This window comes from Epinephelus lanceolatus, chromosome 6 (assembly GCF_041903045.1).
Source record: "Epinephelus lanceolatus isolate andai-2023 chromosome 6, ASM4190304v1, whole genome shotgun sequence".
Lineage (NCBI taxonomy): Eukaryota > Metazoa > Chordata > Actinopteri > Perciformes > Serranidae > Epinephelus > Epinephelus lanceolatus.
Window position 1 is genome coordinate 31,841,904 of NC_135739.1, and position 22,069 is coordinate 31,863,972.

Below are 22,069 nucleotides of genomic sequence, written 5' to 3' on the forward strand. Positions count from 1 at the left end.
GGAGGGGGCAAATGGATGGCATTACCCAGTAACTAGATCTCAGATGGGTGGAAAAAAAAAAAAAAAAATCTGTGTTTGACCCTGAAGCACCAACCCAAAAGCAGTTTGAATGTCAATGGCAGAATCAATTTCTGTTTATTGTTCTCACAGTTTAATAAAAATAATACATTAATACATTAGACGTTATGACAAGTATTGTGAAAACAGCAACAAAATTACTAATATGGGAATATTAAACAAAAATGTCAAAAGAGTGTGTTTTCTTCAAAATAACATTAGATGAGGCAATCAAATTAAAATGGAAATAAATAAAATGATAAAACCTGTTTTACATCAAATACAAAATGTGCAGATGTGTGTGTGATATCAGGTATCTTGTGTGTCAGCAGTAGCTTGCCACAGGCCCATGCCCTTCAGGATGCTTTCCTCTAGCATCTGGCAATCATTGTACTTCTTCATGTTCACCTTATCAATCTCCTCCAGAGATCTGATTGGCTTGTCAGCTTCCTGGAGACAAACATCAAAGAGGAGTTAGTCATCAACATGTAGCAAACTACAGGGAACTTTAAAACTTCTCCTTATCAAAAATCTATTTTCTCTCTCTGTAATCAATTTTAAATTTCATTTCTAATCACTACCAGGTGTCTTGTCCTTCATGAGAAAGTCTGGAAGTGAACATAACAGCATATATGTGAGACTGTGGCTGATTGTGGGAGCAACAAAAAGAACATCCACAAATACAAACAGACACGAGACAAAATAAAACTTCATCTGCTTTCATACCTGCCATCCAGATTCACATTTAGCCACCGAAAGATTTAGCTTCTATACTTAGCGGACTGCCAGCCACTGGCTGCCAATAACTACACTCTCCCCTATGCCCTGGATCAAATAACGATCTGACTGAATTAAACATGAGGGGACAGAGAGGGAAAGAGAAGAAGAGAGACTACAACAGAGGAGACAGATAAAGAGAGAGGGAAGGCCTACTCCTGCTTTTCCAGGGTCAAGTTGCTGTACACACTTTTAACTGGGCCAAAAAAAACAAAAACTAAAAAATCATTTGTAGGTCTCACTGTATAGTCAGAGGACTTTGCAAAAACCAGTGTCTGTCAGTGTGGTTAGTCTAGCTGAGGACACAAGGTCTCATTCAAGGCCACTTTGACAGTAAATACTGATGGTAGAGCACAGGGTCGTGCATTCTTTTTACAGTCAGACTCCACAGCTCACCGTCCACTTCTTGGGTTCTCCAGCTTCCTTCTTCTGTTTTGCCGACAGTTCCTCCTTCTCCAAAAAGTGCTTCAATCTGTCCTCCTCCAGCTCAAAGTATTTCTTCATATTCAGAGTCTGCAAACAGGCAAGAGAGAAAGACACTTGTCAGCAGGCAGCCATTAAATCAACTCTTGACTGATAACACAGTAACCCATAATGATAGTTTCTCTCACAACACTTTAAGTCTGGTGATCATTAAACCAGAATGTGCGTTACTAGAATCCCTTATAAACTTAATATCAATTCAGTGAAGCAGCAGTGTCCACATGCTGCAGCACTGCATTAGTTACTTCTGTTTTTCAACCTTGACCAAGGGTACATTATTTCTTTTTTGCAAAACAATGAGTAAACAACATTCTTTAAAGTGAGAACAGAGGAGACAGTTGAGACTGTCTTACCTCGCTCCTGGAGGGAATGTAAAGTGACTTCAGGATTTCCAAAACACGAACCATTCCAAGGTCATCAGTCACAGCCAGGAAGTGCTGCTTGGCTGTATGTCCAATAAAAAAATCCAGTAAATGAGCTTTATTGCTCAAATAATCGTACAAGAAGAACCTTATCACCAAGGCTGTGAAAATATAAATAAAACAAAAGGAGAGAAGCAGGCACAGTCTATGGGCTCTAGTTTCGCAGACCAGGCGCGGCGGGGGCGCAGCGCACCTGCGCTTCGCCAACTGGGTGTGGCCAGGCACACCGTGCGCCCTGGCGCAGCTACTCGTCTGTCCCACCTCCGTCCCTCCTACCTGCGCAAGTCGGAAAGAGGGAGGAGAGAAGGCGTGGAGTGGGTTTTACACACATCACACCAATCAAATGAGCCCCTCTCCTCGCCCTTAAATGCGCCGCGCAAAGGTGTAATGAGAGTTTACTCAATTCGCAATTGCAGAGGAGAGCAGCAGCGTCAGACAGCCAAACTTCTCCCAGGAGGAAACTGATGTTTTGGTCCGGGAGGTCCCAGCTCGCAGTGTCCGAATATACGGAACTGCGAGCAGACCTCCACGGGCTGATGATGCAAAGGTAGCCTGGGAGGAGGTCACCACAATTGTAAATCAATGTTGCGTTTCTCTCGTGCGCGCGCGCGCTCTCTCTTTCTCTCTCGCAGTCTCACTCTGTTTCTTTTCTTTTGACTTTTCTAAGATGACAGATCCTGAATATATACTCCCTATCTGATGCTGTGGCTGTTTGTGGTTGGCTGAGAGGGATGTGTTAATCAAATCAGGTTGGGTTTCCATTACGCGTGCCAAACGTGCCAAGCGGTGCCAATCCCCTTTGATCTGACATCAGATGTGACGGGACAGTCGATACAGAGATACATTTATGTGCTGATTGCAGATAGTTGCATTGAATAGTGGTTTTGTGGCTATTTATTGCATCGTTAATGTGCCTGATATTCTGGAAACCTGCCTGTGAGGTTTTGGTGACGTGTGCGCACTGTCCGCCAGTCAGTCAAACTTCGACTTACACCGGCTGCACTCCCTCTGCGCTGACAGTAGACCTGGTTTCAGATGGCGAGCTTTTAGCGCACCTTCGGCGAAGCCTTTTGGCACGAAACTGTCACCGCGCCAAACTGGATCTGTCGACATCTCCCCCTGTTGCGCCGCCACACCCATCTCAGCGCACCTCGGTCTGCCAAACTAACAAACTGAGCGCGCCTCGGGTTGCGCTGCTCGAAACTAGCTCTGCGCGGGGTTTGCCGCCCTGCGCCACCTGCGCTGCGCCGGGAAACTAGAGCCCCATATGTGAACATATGCAGCAGAAAGAGTTTCCAGGTGAGCAGCAGAGAATGTGTTTTATGGCCACTGTTTATTTAATTTAATTTTTCATTGCATTCATGCTTTAAAATGTTTTACTCCCTATTTAATTGTCTTTTATTTACTGTGTTGTTATTCTTTGTGTCTATTGTATCTGTTTTATTGGCTCAATTACTACATCTTCATCATTTTTATTTAAATTTGGTTTACTTTTTTCATTTTCTCTGTTATTACCAGCTTGTCAGTAACCTCCAAAGCACGTGAAAGTGGCTATTCAAATGAAGTTTGATTGTTATATAGTGTGCCAACAAGTGAATACCTTCTTAATGGAGCCACACGTGTGTTGTGCATCAGATAGGTGGAGAACTTACGGGAGGCAGTCCAGGGTTTGATACAGGTAATCTTGGCATTTGTGACGTGCGTGATGACCTGCAAAGGTTCACTGGTCTTTTCCAGCAGGTTCCACACCTCAATGCTGCCATCCTCTCTCCCAATGAAGAAAACAGCAGGCCGGGACAAGGACCAGCATCCCACAGTGCACTCCTGCTCACACCTTGGTGACAGCACAATGGGGCCATCCTGGATGTCGAAGTTTACAAGAAGTCAAACAGAGTCAGTAGCTTGTTACAAGGTAAATATGTATTTTCATTTTGGTGTGTACATCATAATGGATTATAGGACTGATTATGTTAAAAGTCTGGGATTTTGTGTTTATTCATTTTTTTTCCAACTTACTCTTACTAACAACATGGGTATAATTTTAACTGGTTGCAATGATTTCTGCCATTGCAATTAAATCCACAGGTATTCTTACCATGAATCCTTCCTTCCAGATGGCAAAGTCCCAGCTTCCCGTTGTCAAAATAATATCCTTGAAGAAGGGCGACCTCTGTACCGTATTCACCTGCCAGTGATGAATGCTAAAGCAGTGGAGGGGCTTGGCACCTGAGAGACAGAGGAGACAGGAAGAGAAGGTGTGCTGTTATATCCGACAGTAATTTGCTTCCACAGAAGGGCAATACAAGGAGCAATTAACCCTCTGTGTCCTCCATGTAAATTATGACTTATTTATAACAGTGGTTACATTCAGCACAGCTGCCAAACCAAAGAGTTGACTTACCGTGACAGCGGTTATTAAAATAAATTCCAATAATTAGTTTTTAATGATCAAATTTATTACTCTCAATGACTTCTATTTTTATTGGGGATAACAATCTGCTTTGAAGAATATCCAGCAGTTAATGAGCTTATGTTTCCTTAAACCATAGACTGTATAAAAGAAGTGGATTTGGCCTATGGGTCTGAAAAGTGAAGCCAATGTGGAAGTGCCTTAAACATGCATTCTTTCTAATGGCAAGCAGAGGGCGACTCCACTGATTACAAAAGAAGTACGAAAATGACCCTACTTACTTGATTTATTACCTCAGAAAACATTTTCCTGATGAGTTCATGGGCCCAATCGCTAGTTTCAAGTCTTTTTTAATACAGCATATTGTGTATTTTTTAAATTATGGTCACATTTAAAGTTAAATAGACAATAAAGGAGGGTATGCTTAAGGGCGTGACTATCTTACAATCGACAAGTCGCTACCGTGGCAACCTGTTAATGAGGATACAGGCATAGCAATGGGTATCCTCCTCAGCTGGAACCATTCATCTAAAGATGGTCACTTCCAGTTAAAAAAACAAAACAAGATGCCATCAGCCAAAATGCTAAACTCGAGACACCACAGTGGCTACATCCACTTCTTTTAAAACAGTCAATGCTTTAAACCCACTTTGATAACGCAAATCTGAATACTCACTATGCAGCCGTCCAGAGTCGTCCTTCACCAGTTTCCAGTCAGTGTAAACAATCTTCCCATCCTGGCAGTAAAAACATGCACATCATGAAACATGTTAAAGGGAACACAGAATAAACCTGCACGCATTTTACATACATTTTATTTTCAGCTCTGTTATTAAGTTGATTCAACAGGTCGGTGTTGAAGTAAAATACTGCTCATTGTTGTTGATTTTATTTGTTGGGATGTCTACCTGTGTTCCAATACAGAGTTTGGTATTGACGTCTTCCAGAGCTGTGAGTGTTGTAGCCGAAGGCACTCTGAGCCGGCTGTAGTCTGAGATGACCTCTGAGCTATCATTTTCATTAACCTCGTCTGTCAGGGGAAACAGCGAGGGAGAGTGTCGAAAGTAAGGTTAAAAGTTCAACGTATACTTTTTTTTTTTCATTCATGGACCTTTTTCTGCCAGTCAAGAGGTACCATGGTCCTTACAGACAGTACACTGTAGGAAACTCTTCAGAATACAAGTGCCTACGACATTTAAACAAAATCACAGAAAACTATTATTTTTTTTTTTTTTTTTTTTTTGCATTAGTTAAATGGATCATACCTGGCTAACATGCAGCTATTTTGGGTCTTTTTTTGCAAAGTTAAATTCCAAAACCAAACAAAAACACAACAAAGAGGGAAGAACAATAGGCAAAATTATAAAAACACCACTGACTTATAAGGAAAGAAAGACAAGAAACATTAAAAACATCTACAATTTAAGAGTGATTGAACAGTGGCATTGGTGCGGTCTGCTCTGTAACCTGACCATGAACAAGATGACAGAGGGACAAAAGAGACGAAGGTGGGGAGGGGTACAGCTGAGGTGAATGGGTTGGTAAGAGTCAATATGAGGGGAGTGGGAAAGAAAGGAGGTGGAGGTGAGAGTAAGGGTTGCGGCAAGAAGGGGGACAGTAAGGGAGAAGGGTGGGAGGGCTGTGATAGGCAGGGGTGGTAGTGATGGAGGAGGCCTTCTCTATCACAAAAGCCTGACTGTCTGTCAGGGACAGTACAGGACTATCTGTTCACACCCCCTTATCAGCAGACCGCTCCCAATCAAGTCTCAGCCTTACCCTGTTGGATTAGCCCTTGAAGGTCAGATCAGATTACCCAATCACACATCTTCTAAATCCACTTTCCCCCGGTTAGGATGTGTGTAAAGATACGAGACAGACGATACAGCACAGCAACAGATGTAGACATTGTTTCACTTTCACCACACTGCACTGCTGCTTAACTGTTGCTTAATCCCCATGAGGGGTTTGCTTGCGAAAACTTGGTGTGGAAAAACCATGGTGGTACTGTTGCAGGGCAGGGTGGAGCTTTCCTACAGTGGCCACCACTGTAAGTGCAAGCAACTCCAGCATCAAAGAGGGCAAAAGGCACAGAACAAAGTGCTGAATATGGAGTTCAGAGGCAGATGGTGTAGACTCAATCAATGTGAGTCAAACATCTTCAGTAGCAAAGTATTAATCACTCAGGGATTCATTAAAACTTTAATAACAGACCGCCTGAGGGCTGCAGCAGATTTATTGCCTCAGTTAGTGAACATATTAATTCTATAACCGCCAGCCACCAAAGCTGTGTTTATGGAAGCAGACCTTCAGCCAGACAAAGACAGGTCTCTTCTTGACCAGCCAGGACACACACGATCATCTTCTGGCCCTAAAGGAGCCTGAGCAGCATATTGCAAAGAGCTGACAGTCAGCGAGGCTAATGCTCTGCAACTATGAGGGCCTTGTTTTGGAAGTATCACTTAATAAAGTGCTATGAAACCGGAGAGAAGAGGGAGACAGACGGAGAACAAGAGAACCTGAGGGCTGAATGAACCCTGCCCCACTGATCACTGTGGTCAACCATCCAAAGCAGAATGAAAGAATCTAAGATCTCCCCCAAAAAAATCACACACAAGTGCACACACTTTTAAGAACTATCAGACATGGGGTATTTATGTTTGTTATTTCACACTTTGGTGTCCTCAGTTGTTTTTAACACATAAAGACCCTGTTTACAATGGTTTTAAAATGCATTTTGGTGATCTGAACACAAGTGGACAGCTGAGACACATTGCTGTTCACATATGGGTCTATCATAGCGTTCCAGCTGACCACTTGCGTTCAGATTTTGTGACTGCCTACATCACTTCTGCTAGTAGGTCAAAAGACCACGTTATTATGTCCACACTTTGGCCAGTAGGTACAGTTGGAGATATTGCTCTCAGCAGATTCCAGCACGTCTCCATCCATAGGGCATAACGATAGACAGTTATGCAATACTTCATCCAACTTGTTGAAAAAAGGGCAAGTTACAGAGCAGTTACTGTCGCCAAAACAACCACCATGTCCTGCATAGATGACATATTTTCCTGTTACGTCATTGTCAAGAAAGTATCATTAGCTTTTACACCTCAAAAGACACAGTATGTGGTCAAATGTGTCAGAGACTACCCTGACAAGTGGGTTGAGTGATCGAATCATAATGCATCTTGGTGGTCTTTTAAACTCATGTTTAGTACTGACCACTTGATCTGGTCGTCCACGAGGCATTTTGAAAACTAAGGGTGGACAGGGTCAAAAATACAGAATCTACAGATTTTGTGAATTGTTTACCTTCACAATAAGCTTTCCTCTCACCTGTTATGTTTTAAAGAGTAAAATGAAAAATCAGACAACTCGCGCAAAGCATGCAAAACCAGGTGCAGACACCCTGTGTGCCATCTTGAGGCAAGCAAAGTAATAGCTTCTTCTTTTGACACCTGTGCCACTGACCAAGAGTTTTATAACTGCAGCTTTTTATATATTTTATCACTGCTCTAAGGGCCGGATCTACTAAAGGTTTGCATGTATAAAAACGTGTGCAAAAAAATGTACAAACTGATTTACTAACAGTGCGCAGTGTATTTGTGTATTTTGATATTTGTGTTTAACACTTTGAACTTTTGAAGTGCTTTATCACATTCTTTATCCAGGTTTCTCTGTGTAAAATGACCAAACAATCTGTTGCTTTCTAACAGGGATTGAGTGTGTGTGACAGTTATAACCCACTTTTGTGAGGTGCTTTGCATCCAACTATAACCCCAGACAGTATTTACAGTACACATTATTGTAGCGAGGTAATGATAATTTGTGTGAATGATTTATAAGAAAAGGGAGAGGCAATGTAACAGACAGCAACAAATAGACAAAGCCAGCCTGAAGGGCTTACCTTTCCTTACCTGTGGTTCTGCCTGTGTTATTACCATTACCGGTGTAGTGTTCCAGGCTGAACTTTCGAGGAGCGTATTCTCCACTGCTATCGATCATTGGAAGGGAAACCTGACACACGACAGAGAAGAAGACAACTTTTGACATCTGAAGAACTGACAAAGCCTTATTTTAATCAAATTCAAGGACTATGTTCAAGAAACTACACACTAAAAAGCATAAATGAGCTTAAATGAGTTTAAATACATGGAAATATATACATAATTACACAGACACAATGCTATATTCACATTGTGGTTTAACTTGTGAGTACTTTGGGAAATTAGTCAAACTCAAAGCCTGTTCTCCTAAATCCTCCTAAATGGTTATATATGATGCAGGTGTGCTCATACAGTTACATGAATCCATTTTGTTAGAAGTTTAACCATCAAATTTAAATTTGCCATGACAATAGAAATCAACATTTATTAATATTATTACTATTTTTTACAGAGTTCTATTTGCAGGTGAAATAATTTCCTGCCAGTATTGGTGGACTCAATGCCGTCTACTGAACACAACAGCCATTTGGTTTACTGTACACTATCACAATGTGTATACAGCCTCATTTTTAGATTTGCAGAAGAAACTGCATAAGTACCCTGAACAGAGGTTTCCATGTCTGGTCCAGGTGTTTGAAAGTGTCAGGGACAATGTTAGGTTTCTTCTGATCCATACTCTGTTTCCTCTCTGATGCTGACTGGCTCAACAGTCTTGACATTCGCACATCCCAAAACATTATGTCGCTTTAGAGGGAGACACATGAAAAGTAAACATCAACCTGAAAAATGAACAAAAACTAAACATGCACACGGTGAATATTGGCTGACTGATTTAACATTTAAATCAAACATATCTCTGTATAAGACCTACCAGTCACGGGAGCATGTGACAATCTGGACAGAAATGTTATGCTTGTTCTCCACTGGTACGCCTGTCCTCGTCACCTAATCAGAGAGAGAGAGAGAGAGTCACAAAATCAACAAATGTCTGTCAAGCTCAGTTTTAAAGCCGATAGTAGTGGAAAAGGTTCCTGAAGATATATGGGAGGCTAATGTGCCCTCTGGGGCACTTTGATGATTGCCTTATTTTACTTATCCAGATGAGTGCCAGCGCCTGTCAAGATTTATGACAGTCAGCTATACAGACATGAGGGATAGGCACCAATAAGAAACCAAAATTATATTGTATTAATTGTTTCATGAAGAAGATTTTAGAAACACTGAGCAACTTACTTAAGTTCTGTGATAATGTAGTGCATCTGTATAAGACCTTAGTTCATTGATACTGTATTTTATGGCTGCCACCATTACATTTCACAGTTATCACTTGTGCTGGGTTACAGACCAAACACCAAAGTGTCACTGCAGCATATATATCATTTCATATAATATCATTTAAGGTCAGCACATTTTTAGAAGTACAAAAACATCTTGAGGCAATAATAAATATTCAATATTTTGTAGCAGTGGAGGTGTAAAGTTTGTTCTCTAAAACAATGTAATCCTTCCATACCTTCCTGTTAAATGTTGTAGTTTATATTATTGTATCTTTAATATGATGCATTACAACCCCTTATAACCTTTTTTTCTGCCCTGACTACTTCCCTATGCCCTCTGCTGCCTTACCTCCTGTTAGACTTGTTTACTCTCAAGTGGCTTTTAACCTTAGTCACACTAACTCGGTCAATGTTCCAAAATTAGATATAAAAATCATTAGAACAATAAGAGACCTGGCCCTATAAGAGTTTATTGTTTTATTATCAATTTCAGACTTAGCTGTGAAAGATTAAAATTCACTTTAGTTGCCTTTGGTATGTTGGAAACTATGCCAGTGTTTATTTTAGATATGATAAAAGAAGCTTGAGATCACGAAAACATTAAGAATGTTTTGCTGTGCAGTCACACAATGCACCTTTTATAATGCAAGATAGGCCAAATGAAGAAGTGATTAACCTTGCGGCGGGATCCGGGATCTACCCAATGCATGTGATCAGCCTATTAATGTCAGATCTGCAGTTGTTGCACCTTCAAACCCCTCTGCCCTTCAGTCCTGTGTACCTCAAATGTTGGTGGCAGCCACTGCACATCAGTAATTGGTGCTTTGTTGCTGCTCTGTACTGCAGACACGGCACAGTAACGCACGACAGGAATCTTATTCTCTTTGTTTCCATCAAGCTCCTGGTGGGAGGTCAGACACAAAAGGCACAGCATGTACAGTGAGCTCTGACAATTTCTGAAATAATACAAAGACTTAACATGGTGGTGAAGAGCCATCCTAAAATGGTCCGCATAACAACTTATGTATACTGCAACTCAAAATTCCAAAGATTGTGCCTTAATCTTAAAACACACACAGAATCTGCAACAAAGGATTATTTTCAGTAACACTGTGCACCTGCATTTGGCTTTGCTGCAGAACAGAGATCTATACAGGAGGATTTTAATTCTTCGTTTATCTGATAAGCTAGCAACAGGTGGTGGCGTAGCGCAGCTTTCACAGCACTCAACATCGAAATAAAGCCTTTTAGCAGATACAACAGCCATTGTTGACACTGCAAACACAAGGGAGGGCAGTGATCTGATTTGCTTGTTATCTGCTATGGGGACAAACTACGGTGGAGGATGGAGGGCTTGTGTAACAGCTGGAGTATGCGAGCTGATGCTGTTGACTCTGGGGAATGAAGAGCAAACAAGGACAAAGAGAATAGACGGAGGTACGGAGGGTGGGGGGAAGCAAAAGAGAAGGAAGGAGTGAGGATGGGGATGGAGGCAGCTGTTCCACTGTAGAGGCAATAAAAGCACACAAAGCAAATGGGGACTGGATGATGGGGGCATATATGTCTATTGAAATACAGCAGCCAAGGGGAAGATGTCAGTGGAGGTCAAGCTTTAAAGGACAGAACTGGTTTAATATTTGTTGTCTGGATGTCTCGACAGGGTGTGGGGAAGTTAATGTACTTGCCATGTTGTGGGTTTAAATATGAGCCCTGGTTTTTATCACGCATCATTAACTCTCTTGTCCCCCATCTTTTCTTTATTTCTCTACATAATACATCTAAACAGAGTGGATATGCTATGAAAATATTACTGCACTATGATGTTAAGCTGAGAGAGAATCCCTTTTTGATGTTTCAGTCTTCCATCTGTTTTTTTTATTCAGTTAGATCACTTAAATCCGACTGGGCTGTTTGTATGGCGCCTAATAGGCCGTTTTCCTTTAGCAGTAGGGTCTTGTAATGATATAAACTTGCACTGAGATGTACTCCTGGCATTAGTACATTTGTGGAACTAGTTTTGACAGCTGTGGCTGGCTTGAAAAGGACCATCAGGCCACTGCATTCCCATCTAATGAAAGAGTGAGCATGAAAGGAGAACTCAGGAGTCAACATATCATCATCTCACTCTGTCATACAGCACAGCCTGTCTTTACGGCAAATATGCTACATGCTTTGATAAACTGAGGACTCATACTTGAATAAACTGAGCTGACATCATCACGGGCCAAAGGATAGCAGTAACTGATACCACATGTAATACACCAGCACAGACACAGAACACCAGGTATTATTGTATCAACATTGTGCACATTAGAGAAAGGATATGGGTACTTACGAACATGTCAGTGTTGACAGAAACCTTTTTAGCAGGCTGTGTTCCCTGTAAGTGTGAGACGTGAGCTGAAATGTCCCACAACACAACCTGAGACAACAGGTACACAAACTCAGTTACTGACCAACATCTGAGCCGGGTGCAAAATACACATCCGAGTGTAAAAAAAAAACCCCTCTTGAATAAACATGATCAAATGTCTACTAAAAGAGAGTGGGAACAGAAACAGTTCATTGGAACTGTACAGAATATGATTACAGAAGGTCTACTTAACATTGTGTCCTTATAATGAAATTAGGGGCATGGGGAAGTAGTAAATTACAATAACTACTATAAGGCAGAAAAGGCAGCAGAGGCAGCAAACCGGAGGTGCAGAGCAGAGTCAAAGTCAGCACCTGGCCATTCACGCAGCCGCCAACGATAATATTAGGATCAGAGGGGCAGAACTCAAAGGCAAAAATGTCACCTGGGCACTCAAGCAGCAGCTGCAAATGACACAGAAACACATATACACAGGACAGAAATATTATATTTCAAAGGTGACATTTCCATGTATTGGTGCTTGCCATCCCACAAATTTATTTATTCTAGTCCCTCTATACAAAGTTTAGGTCACGGTTGATTCCATTTCATCAGGCATAAGGGGAAAAAGACCCAAGAGGATGATATTACAGAGAGGTCATTTTTCAGCATCATGTTTAAATTTGAGTTTAAAAATAGCTGCAACACTGAACTACAGAACTTTACTCACCACACTAAATAAATACATTTATTTCAGTCATATAATGTCTCTGGTTTCCTCCACACATCACGTTCTGCTGCTTTGATCACTGCTCTGGTAGACAGTGAAACCAAAGCATGACGCATGCACCAGTAACAGCATACGTCATGCAGAACTCATATTACTTTTGAGAGATTTAGCAGCTCACGTTTATTGATTGAGTGCCTGGGTCAAATCAATAGAGCTTCTCAAATTCTGCTAAAGCAAATAGCCATTTGTTATCAGTGTCTTAGATAGATACAAAGAGAGAAATATACTCTTTTAAATCTTTTTTTTTCCAGCTGTGTACTCTCCACATTTACTCAGAGGGTCTCTTTCATACACTTTCCATACCTGGGGATTGGAGGGGTCGGAGAAGCTATAGAAGAGAATGACAGAGTTTTGGACAGCAGACGTACTGGACTCGTTCAGCAGCTTCTCCTCTTTTTTTGTCAAAGCCACAGCTATTAGACCTACCACAACAAAAAAAAAAAAACATACCATACAATGTATCAACCACACAGCAGCAGGAAAATACATATAAATATGTTTAAAAATTCTTTTAAATGATTTAAATTCAGAAATGGGGGCTCTGCTCTAACCTCCTCTTTGAATAACATTTATTTGCACTGATCATATTTTGACACTGATGTTATTATTCCTGATCTTGGTCGCCTACTCTATGGGTGCTATGGGTGATGACAGTGAAAGGAGCAGAGAAGACCACTGGGTGAAGACTTTAAAATCTGATTGTCAGTGATAATTCGATTACAGGGAGAATGACTGTCATTTATTTTTGTTATATTTATTGTCGTCATCATCAGTCAACACAATCCTTGTCAACACTTGACAACCAAATGCTATTTGGTGCTAAATGCTAGACATTTAAACCATAATCTGCACTCATCTGAATCCAAATTATGTATTTTTTTCAACTTAAGGAAAATTATGGATATGGATGATAACATTTTTTGGTCAATATTTTTGTGTCTTCTGGACAAATCTTCTCCCTCACTGAGATTTTGCACTTTACCGTAGATAGCAGGGTGCCAATTGACGCTGCTGATTTTCTTGTCCTTAGTGTACTTCTGGTCTGTGAAGGCCTGATAAAGCATCAAATTTTCAGAAACCTTCCCAGACCAGTCACCGTCTTCCGCTGCTGTCCCTAGAGCCTTCCAGTCATCAAAGAATACATTCATGATTTCTTCCTGCTGAAGGGCTCGCAGAACCCTGCAAAAAACAGTAGGCAAAACTTGTGCATGATTTTTCAATTTCTTCCATCAAATATCTTCATAGTCATAGTACAACATTTCCCTCCAACTGTTATCTCTTACCTGGGCATAAAGGAAGGTCTAAGATCACAGTGTATCACTGAAACTTTTGTTTAAAAGACAAAGTCTGAGCTGAGAAGGCAACTATAACAACACAAAATATAACACACCGTGAAAATGAAGGTGTCCTCAAAGTATTCCTTCTGAATATTCTAATGCTCCTGCAGTGGTAATAATGGATGGGTTTGAGTACCCTGAGGCTCAGACAGTAATATATGAGTCTGGGTTAACTACCCATATGCCTTTACAATATATACTTCCCTAGACAGCATACAGAAGACCCCATGAATTTCTAGAATATTTCGTTTTACCTGGGGGTCACTAAGTTGCAAAAATTCTTCAGACTCTCAGACTGGAGGGTGTTCTCTTTTTCTTCATCACTTAACTCTCTTGGCATGTACTGGGTACAGATATTCCTCTGAAACTTCCTGTAACGTGGACAGAGAATAATTATACAATACATTTGTTGAGATGGAGTTCCCATTAAGGTAATAAAGAAAGAAAAAATGGTATATAATGAATGCTAATTCATTAATATGTTGGCTATATATTAGGGCATATAGGCATGCATTGCAGGAAAATACTTGTCTCACTAAAAGATGTAATATAGCATACAGTGTTAAAATCTTATTTTCCTAATGCAGTGAGGTGTTGGCAGAGCCTGTAAGTGCTTCCCCCCTGTGTAGAACAAATCAATTTCATGTGTAATGATTTGCTGGCATACCACTGTGTCTGAGCACTGCTGCTCTGCAGTCTGGGAACAGCCTGCATCCCGCAGTCCCTCTGCATCTGTTTGATGCTGAATCTGCTGTCTTGGTAGGAAGCACACTCTAGGTAGCCATCCTTAGCATCTGCAGTGTTGCGGTCGGAAAAACATACTGGTGCCCCAAACTTTCTCCGCACTCTGGAGAACTTGTACCACAGCTGATAACATACAGGAGACAGAATAGAGAAGTGTAATGACAGGGTGCATGATAAAAAAAAATAATTTGTTTTAACATGCATACTTCATGCATTCTTTGAATATATTGCAGTACCTTTTCTCTGGACTCTTTGAAAGATTCTTCATCTATTTCTCGCTCACTTCCAAGAGATATCCATTGCTTTGGTTCAGAAGTTTTAATGGATTCATTCTCAAATATTTCTGGTGTCTCAAGCTCTGGGGGCTGCAGATCACATGGAGGATTACAAAAATATCCAATATAATAAACAGGAAAAACATCAAGTGGAGGATGAATTAGTAAGATTGTTTTTGATAGTTAAATGTGAAATCTTCCCAGGCAGTCACACTTGTCTGAAAATGTTTGAGCTAGAGCAAGATAGTAGATAGAGCAACGTAGTTTTGGGAGTTTTTTTTTATTCTTATCAGCCATTGAAAATATGCCAGCTGGCAAAGCAAGCCGGGCCTCTGATACCAGCCATTAGTGTTAAGTGATAAAATAGTGTACATGCCTCCAATATAAAAGGAAAGTAAATAACAGGGAACATTCCTGCCTAGAATAAAAACACTGGTGCTAATATTCATGCTAAATAACTAAGACATTTATTCTCATAACTAGTCATACTGACATATTTTAGTTGTCAATGTGACCGTGTACTTTACAAACACCAAGCAGTGGACAGTGTAAAAGTAAAAACAAAAGAAAAAAGGGACTATTATTACAAAAACTGAAACTACTGTTTGCTTACGCTGAGGATTCTGTCCTTAGCTTCTGGTGTCAAGACCAGGTAGAAGCACTGGTCATAGGTGAAGTCCCTGTCAAAGACCAGCAAGATCTCATTTTCTGGGTAGTTCTGTAAGATGAAATCATTTAGAATTCATAACATTGATCTATTTTAATGAAAGGTTTCTTAAGAAATAATTAAGGTTGTGTATTATATAATTATAAATATATAAATAGTTATAACTGTGTATGAATTAATTCTGAAAACCACAAGGAAACTGTACAGCAGTAATTTGGTCGACGCAGAGCGAGATGTGAATTTCAGACATGGAGACTGATGTTGTGGAGGTTAAAAACACAAAAAAAGACAGAGAACCACACACACATCATCAGAGCCAAGGTCAGGCCTTGGCTGGGTCCTAAATGAGGAAGTTGACATTACTTAGGACTTAGAACAGATGCGTCTGTATGGGTCTCCTAAGGCGCTCTCTCGTCTCATTAGAGTAATGTGTTGTGGTAAAAGGGGCATGAATGCTTAAAGTAAGAGTGGTTGTTACCGTGCATTTAATCTTGATCAGAGACAGAGGGGAAATGAGGTTAAACTGGTTACTCTGTCTGTTCCCACAGCCCTTAACTTGGGGTCTGTGTATCATCACAGTGTCTTGGGGGTATTGTCTGAGTGATCTGTATGACAATAGATCAGCCTCACCAGCACAATCTGCTTCACGGGGCTGAAATCGGACACTGCGGCTCTTGTCTTAATGTCCTGTATGATGTCGTCTTTTTTTAGCAGCTTGTAAGGGCTCTCCCCTGTGACGTCCTCATCGGCACGGCAACCAAAGAGCTCCTGGGTGACTGATGTCAGGACCAGGGGGAAGATATCGTCAGGATGACCTTGGTGAGAGAGTTCACAATCAAGACAGACAAGGGATAGATAAAAGACTATGGAAATTATGTATTAAAATGATCTTCCCTAAACATCCCAACTTTGTGGACACTCAGTCAGAACATCAGATGGGGGATTTTGGGATTGGGATTCTATTCATGTTTGAGTAAAGCAGTCAATAATAGTGTCATCTGTCTGACAGTTGAGTCACTTTTCAAGACGCCTTTTCTAAATATAATTACACAAGTTAAATATGGGCAAGACAATGCTCACCTAAAAACAGATTGTAGTGGAATAATCTGAAAACAAAAAGCCCCATAACTTAAACAAACAACCAATTAAGGAAACTCTAGTGGTTTACCCAGAAACACAGTGTGTATTTATATTCCCTCCCTCCACTCCTGCCGACTATATACAGTATAGGGCTGTAATGATCGAAAGAAAATTAATCGCCAACTATTTCAATAACTATTTTCTCATTTCAGTCATTTTTTGGCAAAAAAAAGTCAAACATTTGCTGGTTCCAGTTTCTTAAATGTGAGAGTTTGCTGCTTTTCTTTGTCATTTATGTTAACAAATGAAGAGAGAAGCTATAGAAGAGGTTTTGGAGTGTTGGTTGGACAAAACAAGCAAATTAAAGATGTCACTTTGGGCTCTATGAAATTGTGATGAGCATTTTTCACATTTTTTGACATTTTATAGACGACAACTTGATTAACTGTGAGAGTAATCAAGATTAATCCATAATGAAAATAAACCATTAGTTGCAGCCCTAATATAATATATAGAGTATAAGAGTATACAAAAGCTGAACTTTAGGATCAATGTGAAATCATAATTCAAGGTGCTTTTGTCAAATGCCAGAAGATATGATGCTGTATGGTGCTGAAAATGACAATAATGACCTGGGAATTACATTGTCATATCTATGTGTTTTGTCTGTTCTGCAGACTGTACAAAACAAATTGCTGTATTCATGCACCTAAAAGATATTTTCCTGACATCAGACAAATATCACTTAAAATGAATCCTTACAGCTGATGGTGGCAGAGTAAAGCAATTATAAGCAAAAATATGTACAGTTTAATTTTGATTATGTCCTGCATAGAAAACCTGCATTTTTTTTCTTTGACAGTTTTACATGACTGAAGAAAAACCAAGAGGTTTAAAAACACCAACATGCAATGCTAATTGTTGGTTTGCAGATCCCGTAATAAAAAGTAAAGGGATCAATATGTATGCTTGTGGGTGTGTGTGTTTGTTCTTCTCTCCTTTTAACATTTGTATTTGTATTTTTGTATTTTTTAAATTTTTAACATTTGTATTTATTTTGTTTAATATGCACTGTCGCTCTTCACAGATGAAGTTCCTAACGGAAAAATAAAGTTCTCTGAATTGAATTGAATTGAATAAGAGTTACATACATTGCTGGTTGTTGAAAAAGACGAAACAGTGCTGTAAACAGAGATACAAGCATGGTGAGTATGAGAATGTAAAGATGCCATAACTAAGAGCTGAAACCCTACATATCAAGCAATATTCACACAATGGACAGGCTCAAAAGTCACCATTGCCTACGGACTGTGACCCAGATTCTTGCCACTACTTTTCTGATCAAATGCACAACAACGCCTCTGATCCTTCACCTGCCCCTCCCTGCAGGGTGGACCACCCTACAATATCACAGGATGACATGCAATCCTTCTGAACAGCCTACACGCAATGTCCAAACACTTGTAGAAGGAATGCTGCTGGAGAGGCAGATCAATAATGCATAAATTCAAGACATAAATTGCTCTGTTAAAGACATCTAACCAGGATTGTTACTTTACAAAGCTGCACCATCACCACAAAAAAGTTTTTCCTAATAAACAATCTACACAGACTCCTCCATATCTAAGACCAGGCTCAGTCCAGGGCATTCTACAGTAAACAGAGCTCTGCATAATGATAGTTTTCATCCTGCTTGCGGTCTCTCTCTTCAAAGTCTTTCCACAAGGTTGCTGAGGGGACGCTGGGAATGCTAAAGTACAGCTTAAGTAACCACTTCCCAGCTGGGTGTGTCAACCTTTTCCACTCACACCATTTAGGCCTCATGCCAAATCATTGTAGTGGAAACTCACACCCCTCATTTCACACAGTTATGTGTCAACTATGGCATTTGTATTCATGGGAAATATTTGCTTGAGAGACAAAGTGAGCGTGATGTGCAATGTTCCATAACCCTAAAGAATGTAATTAAAGTGCATTTGAAGGCTGCGCTGGAGAGATATTGTAAGTTTGGCGGGCCTCTTTCCTCTTGCATAATCCACTCAAGGCTAGCACTTTTTGACTGCATACTGTACGATATTTATGTTACAAGAGTACACTGTAATTATGGATGTTTGGTTTTATGTCTGTTTATACTACGGAAGAATTTAAGCCTGAACAATAAGCGTTTATCACCTGATAAGACTACCTGTCACTTACATTATAAATGTCCTTGAGAAACCTGTTCATGGGTGAAGAAAACCTACATTTACATTTGCGTCAGTGGGCCACAAAAAGTTGGTCCCCACAAGATGAACTATTAAATGTTAGGGTTTAGACTTGTTTTGAGGTTAGGTTTTAGGTCAATGTAAACTGTTTAGGGTGTTTTCATTCAGGAGATCTGACATACTTGACCTTATACTGGTGGGTGTATAAGCTGGAATGGTTGAAATTAATGAATAAATGTAAAAAACAGAGCCAATCTGGATCCGTGGACTCTTAAAATCACTACTTTTAACTCCGCCAAGAGCTAATGATGTAATCTGTGGTGAAATGATACATTTGGTGACCTGCATTTGACCAAAAGCATGTCTTCAGGGCTGCTACGTTGAAAGTGAACTAGACCATGACAATGGCACCCACAGCTGAGTAGAAAGCATGTCCAAAGGCTATGCAACAGTACACTCATGATCACATCAGAGGAAAGCATATAGTTTCTCCAACTCCTCAAAGACATCTCTGATTATTAGTTTCAGCCATGCCTGTTACATTGCTACTTCAAAGTCAGGCAGATTCAGACGCCCTACATCATCAAAGATGAATATGAATAAATTGTATTTACTAGCGGTCATTAAAATGACCCTACACTATCAAATGAATGAAGGTAATTATATAGAAATTGCCAATATGGGGTTGTAGATGTCTTCAGTCCTGGACTCTTATCCAACAAAATTTGTGGCAGACTGGCCCATGCAAAACCAAGTTATAACACCTTCCTCTGTCATGTCAAAACACCAAAATTCAAAACGCTGCCATGGAAATACAGAAGAAAACTCACAATCTTCACAATAAAGCATCATCTAGATCTTAAGGCTTTTCTGCCCAAATTTGTGGTGGATCTGAGCAACTTTGTAAGAGCAATACGTCAAAGTATAAAACATGTCATTTCCTGTTGCCAGCAGGTCGCCCACTGACTATAGCTCAACATTGCCATGTAGACGTCTTCAGGCTGGGACTCCAATCAATCGTGTAAAGTCTGGGGCAGACTTGACTGTGTACAGTGGAATAACGAACCACTTCCTGTTCTGTGGCGAAACATGGAAATTTGACATCTCAGTAGGGCCTGCTCAATGAAATCTCAAAAGCTTTGCAATTTAGCATTGCAAAGGTCTTTAGATTGTACTGCCCAAATTGATCCAGCAAAATCTCTAAGAGGAATTTGTGAAAGAACAATGCCTAGAAATGGCAAAAAAAGCCCTAAAAATTAAAAGTTTATTCAAAATGGCCGACTTTCTGTTGAGTTTTGGCTATGGCTCCAGAGATGTTTTTGTATGTTTTGGAATGTTACCTGTGCCTTCCAATTTTCATACCTCTAGCTGAAATGTACGGCAGGGACAACTTCACTGAATTTTTTTTAGGGGGCGCTATTGAGCAATTTTATTACACCTGCAAACAAAACCTGTACATTTCAATTTTTTCACCAATTCTGATGTGCGTGCAAAGTTTAATAAGTTTTCGAGCACCAAGCACATCGTTTACTTCTTTTTACAAGTTCATATGAACGTGAATGTGCTAGTTTTAAGTAAATACTAAAGTAATGAAATGTATTTATTATTGTCTTACCAGCATTACAGTTCAGCATGAATTAATACGTGAAAAAGTGAATAATTTTCTCTTACCAGGTTTTCCCACATCTGCAGGTGACTGAATTGTTTTGCCTAAACAGGAAGTAACAGTCAGTTCACCATTTTATGTACTGTCTCTCCACCTCCTAAGACAAAAAATGCATGTATTTAAATACATTAACACTATACTTGTATTCAGACACTCACCTTTACCTCCTCTCTTGCTGCCTGCACTGCTTGTTACACTTTTTCGTCTCTTGGGTGGCATCCTTGCTTCCAGGTTAGCCTTCCTAATGAAAGGGAGAAAGTTTTCATATAACATGCTGTTACATTTTTCCTTGCAAGACACCAAACTATTTTTGATTTATACACATTGCTATTTCACTGACCAACCATCAGAAAGTGCACATTTCAAGCCACACTCAGAATACACACAGTGGCAAACCAGTGTCTTGCGGCAGTGTCCAAAAAATCATTATCAATGCATGTGGCGACATCTTGTGGAGTATAAGAGTATTGCACTGTCATTTTTACTTTGCCCTGTGTAGTTAAAAAGTTAGGTCAAGTTAAGAAGCAACCTAGTGTATAAAAAGCCTATCTAAATTTACTTTAGCTGTGACATTTTTGACATACATTTTTATGGTGTACTTCAGTTGATACCTGCTCAGGTTATACCTAATGATACACAGTGGGGAAGGAAGTATTCAGGCTTCAGATAAAAGTAGCAATTTCACAATGAAGTCTAGCAATGAAAATGTAATTTAAAATACAACTGCATAAAGAACATGACTTATTATCAGCAGCAAAATGAATGTCAATTTTTTTTTTAATCTTGTGATTATACAATTGTATTCCAGTTATGCTTGTTTTCTATTTTGTGTTTTAGTTTTAATCTCCTATAAATGTGTTTTATAAATTGCCTTGTGCCTCTTTTATATATCTTATCATATGATTTGCTAAGGCCTTTAAATATCTTATGTTAAGCACTTTGAACCTTGTTCAAAGTTGCCATATGAACTTTCCTTGCCTAAAGTATCAAAGTAACATCATGCAGAATGATCCCACTCAGATTATTATGTTTCATTAGTTATTATTACTGATGAATTAACTTGTGAGCAGCAATGTTGTAAGGTGGGACTACTTTTCACTACTTTATATATTTGGTGAATTCATCTATAAATGCCTTTTAACGTTACAGTATTTTAATGTAACTAACGTTAGGCTAATGGTTAATATAACATAATATACAATACCTTACAGCTAGCATTTATATTAGCTGTTTGTTTGCTATGCTAATTTAGCAAGCTAACTGTCTTAGCATGAGTAACAGTGATGAAATCAACATTGTGGTTAAAGAACTTTAAAGTTTGTTCATTGTCTCTGCTTCAACGTTAACGACAGCATAAATGCCACTAGAGCTGCAGCTACCAAACGTAACAGCGACAGTTTAGAGACAAGTATTTATTTTACCGGTAGTTAAATCATGGTAGTTAGCTTGTTATCCTCTCCACGCTTGTTTCTTCCTAGCTCATCTGCGGGACTGTTTGGTTGCCATGGGTTACAGGATTGAAAGAAACTCGACATGACTGACAGATCCAAGAGCCAATCAGATTCCAGCAGTAAAGTGAC

At 39.8% G+C, this 22,069-nt stretch overlaps 1 protein-coding gene across 1 annotated transcript; it reads right to left on the reverse strand.

The window, feature by feature from the left end:
• Positions 1–118: 118 nt before the first annotated feature.
• Positions 119–21,975, reverse strand: dnai3 (dynein axonemal intermediate chain 3). The gene is made up of 23 exons (XM_033622483.2): positions 21,911–21,975; positions 20,648–20,730; positions 20,495–20,533; positions 16,170–16,354; positions 15,486–15,590; positions 14,834–14,962; positions 14,521–14,720; positions 14,108–14,224; positions 13,499–13,695; positions 12,820–12,938; positions 12,101–12,190; positions 11,709–11,795; positions 10,155–10,274; positions 8,968–9,041; positions 8,696–8,840; positions 8,067–8,166; positions 5,058–5,179; positions 4,826–4,886; positions 3,835–3,965; positions 3,392–3,599; positions 1,671–1,762; positions 1,231–1,347; positions 119–507 (listed from the first exon to the last, which is right to left on the reverse strand). The coding sequence occupies exons 2-23, from the start codon at positions 20,706–20,708 to the stop codon at positions 367–369; spliced, it is 2,640 nt and encodes an 879-aa protein (XP_033478374.2). The 5' UTR covers positions 20,709–20,730; positions 21,911–21,975; the 3' UTR covers positions 119–366.
• Between the last annotated feature and the right edge of the window lie 94 nt (positions 21,976–22,069).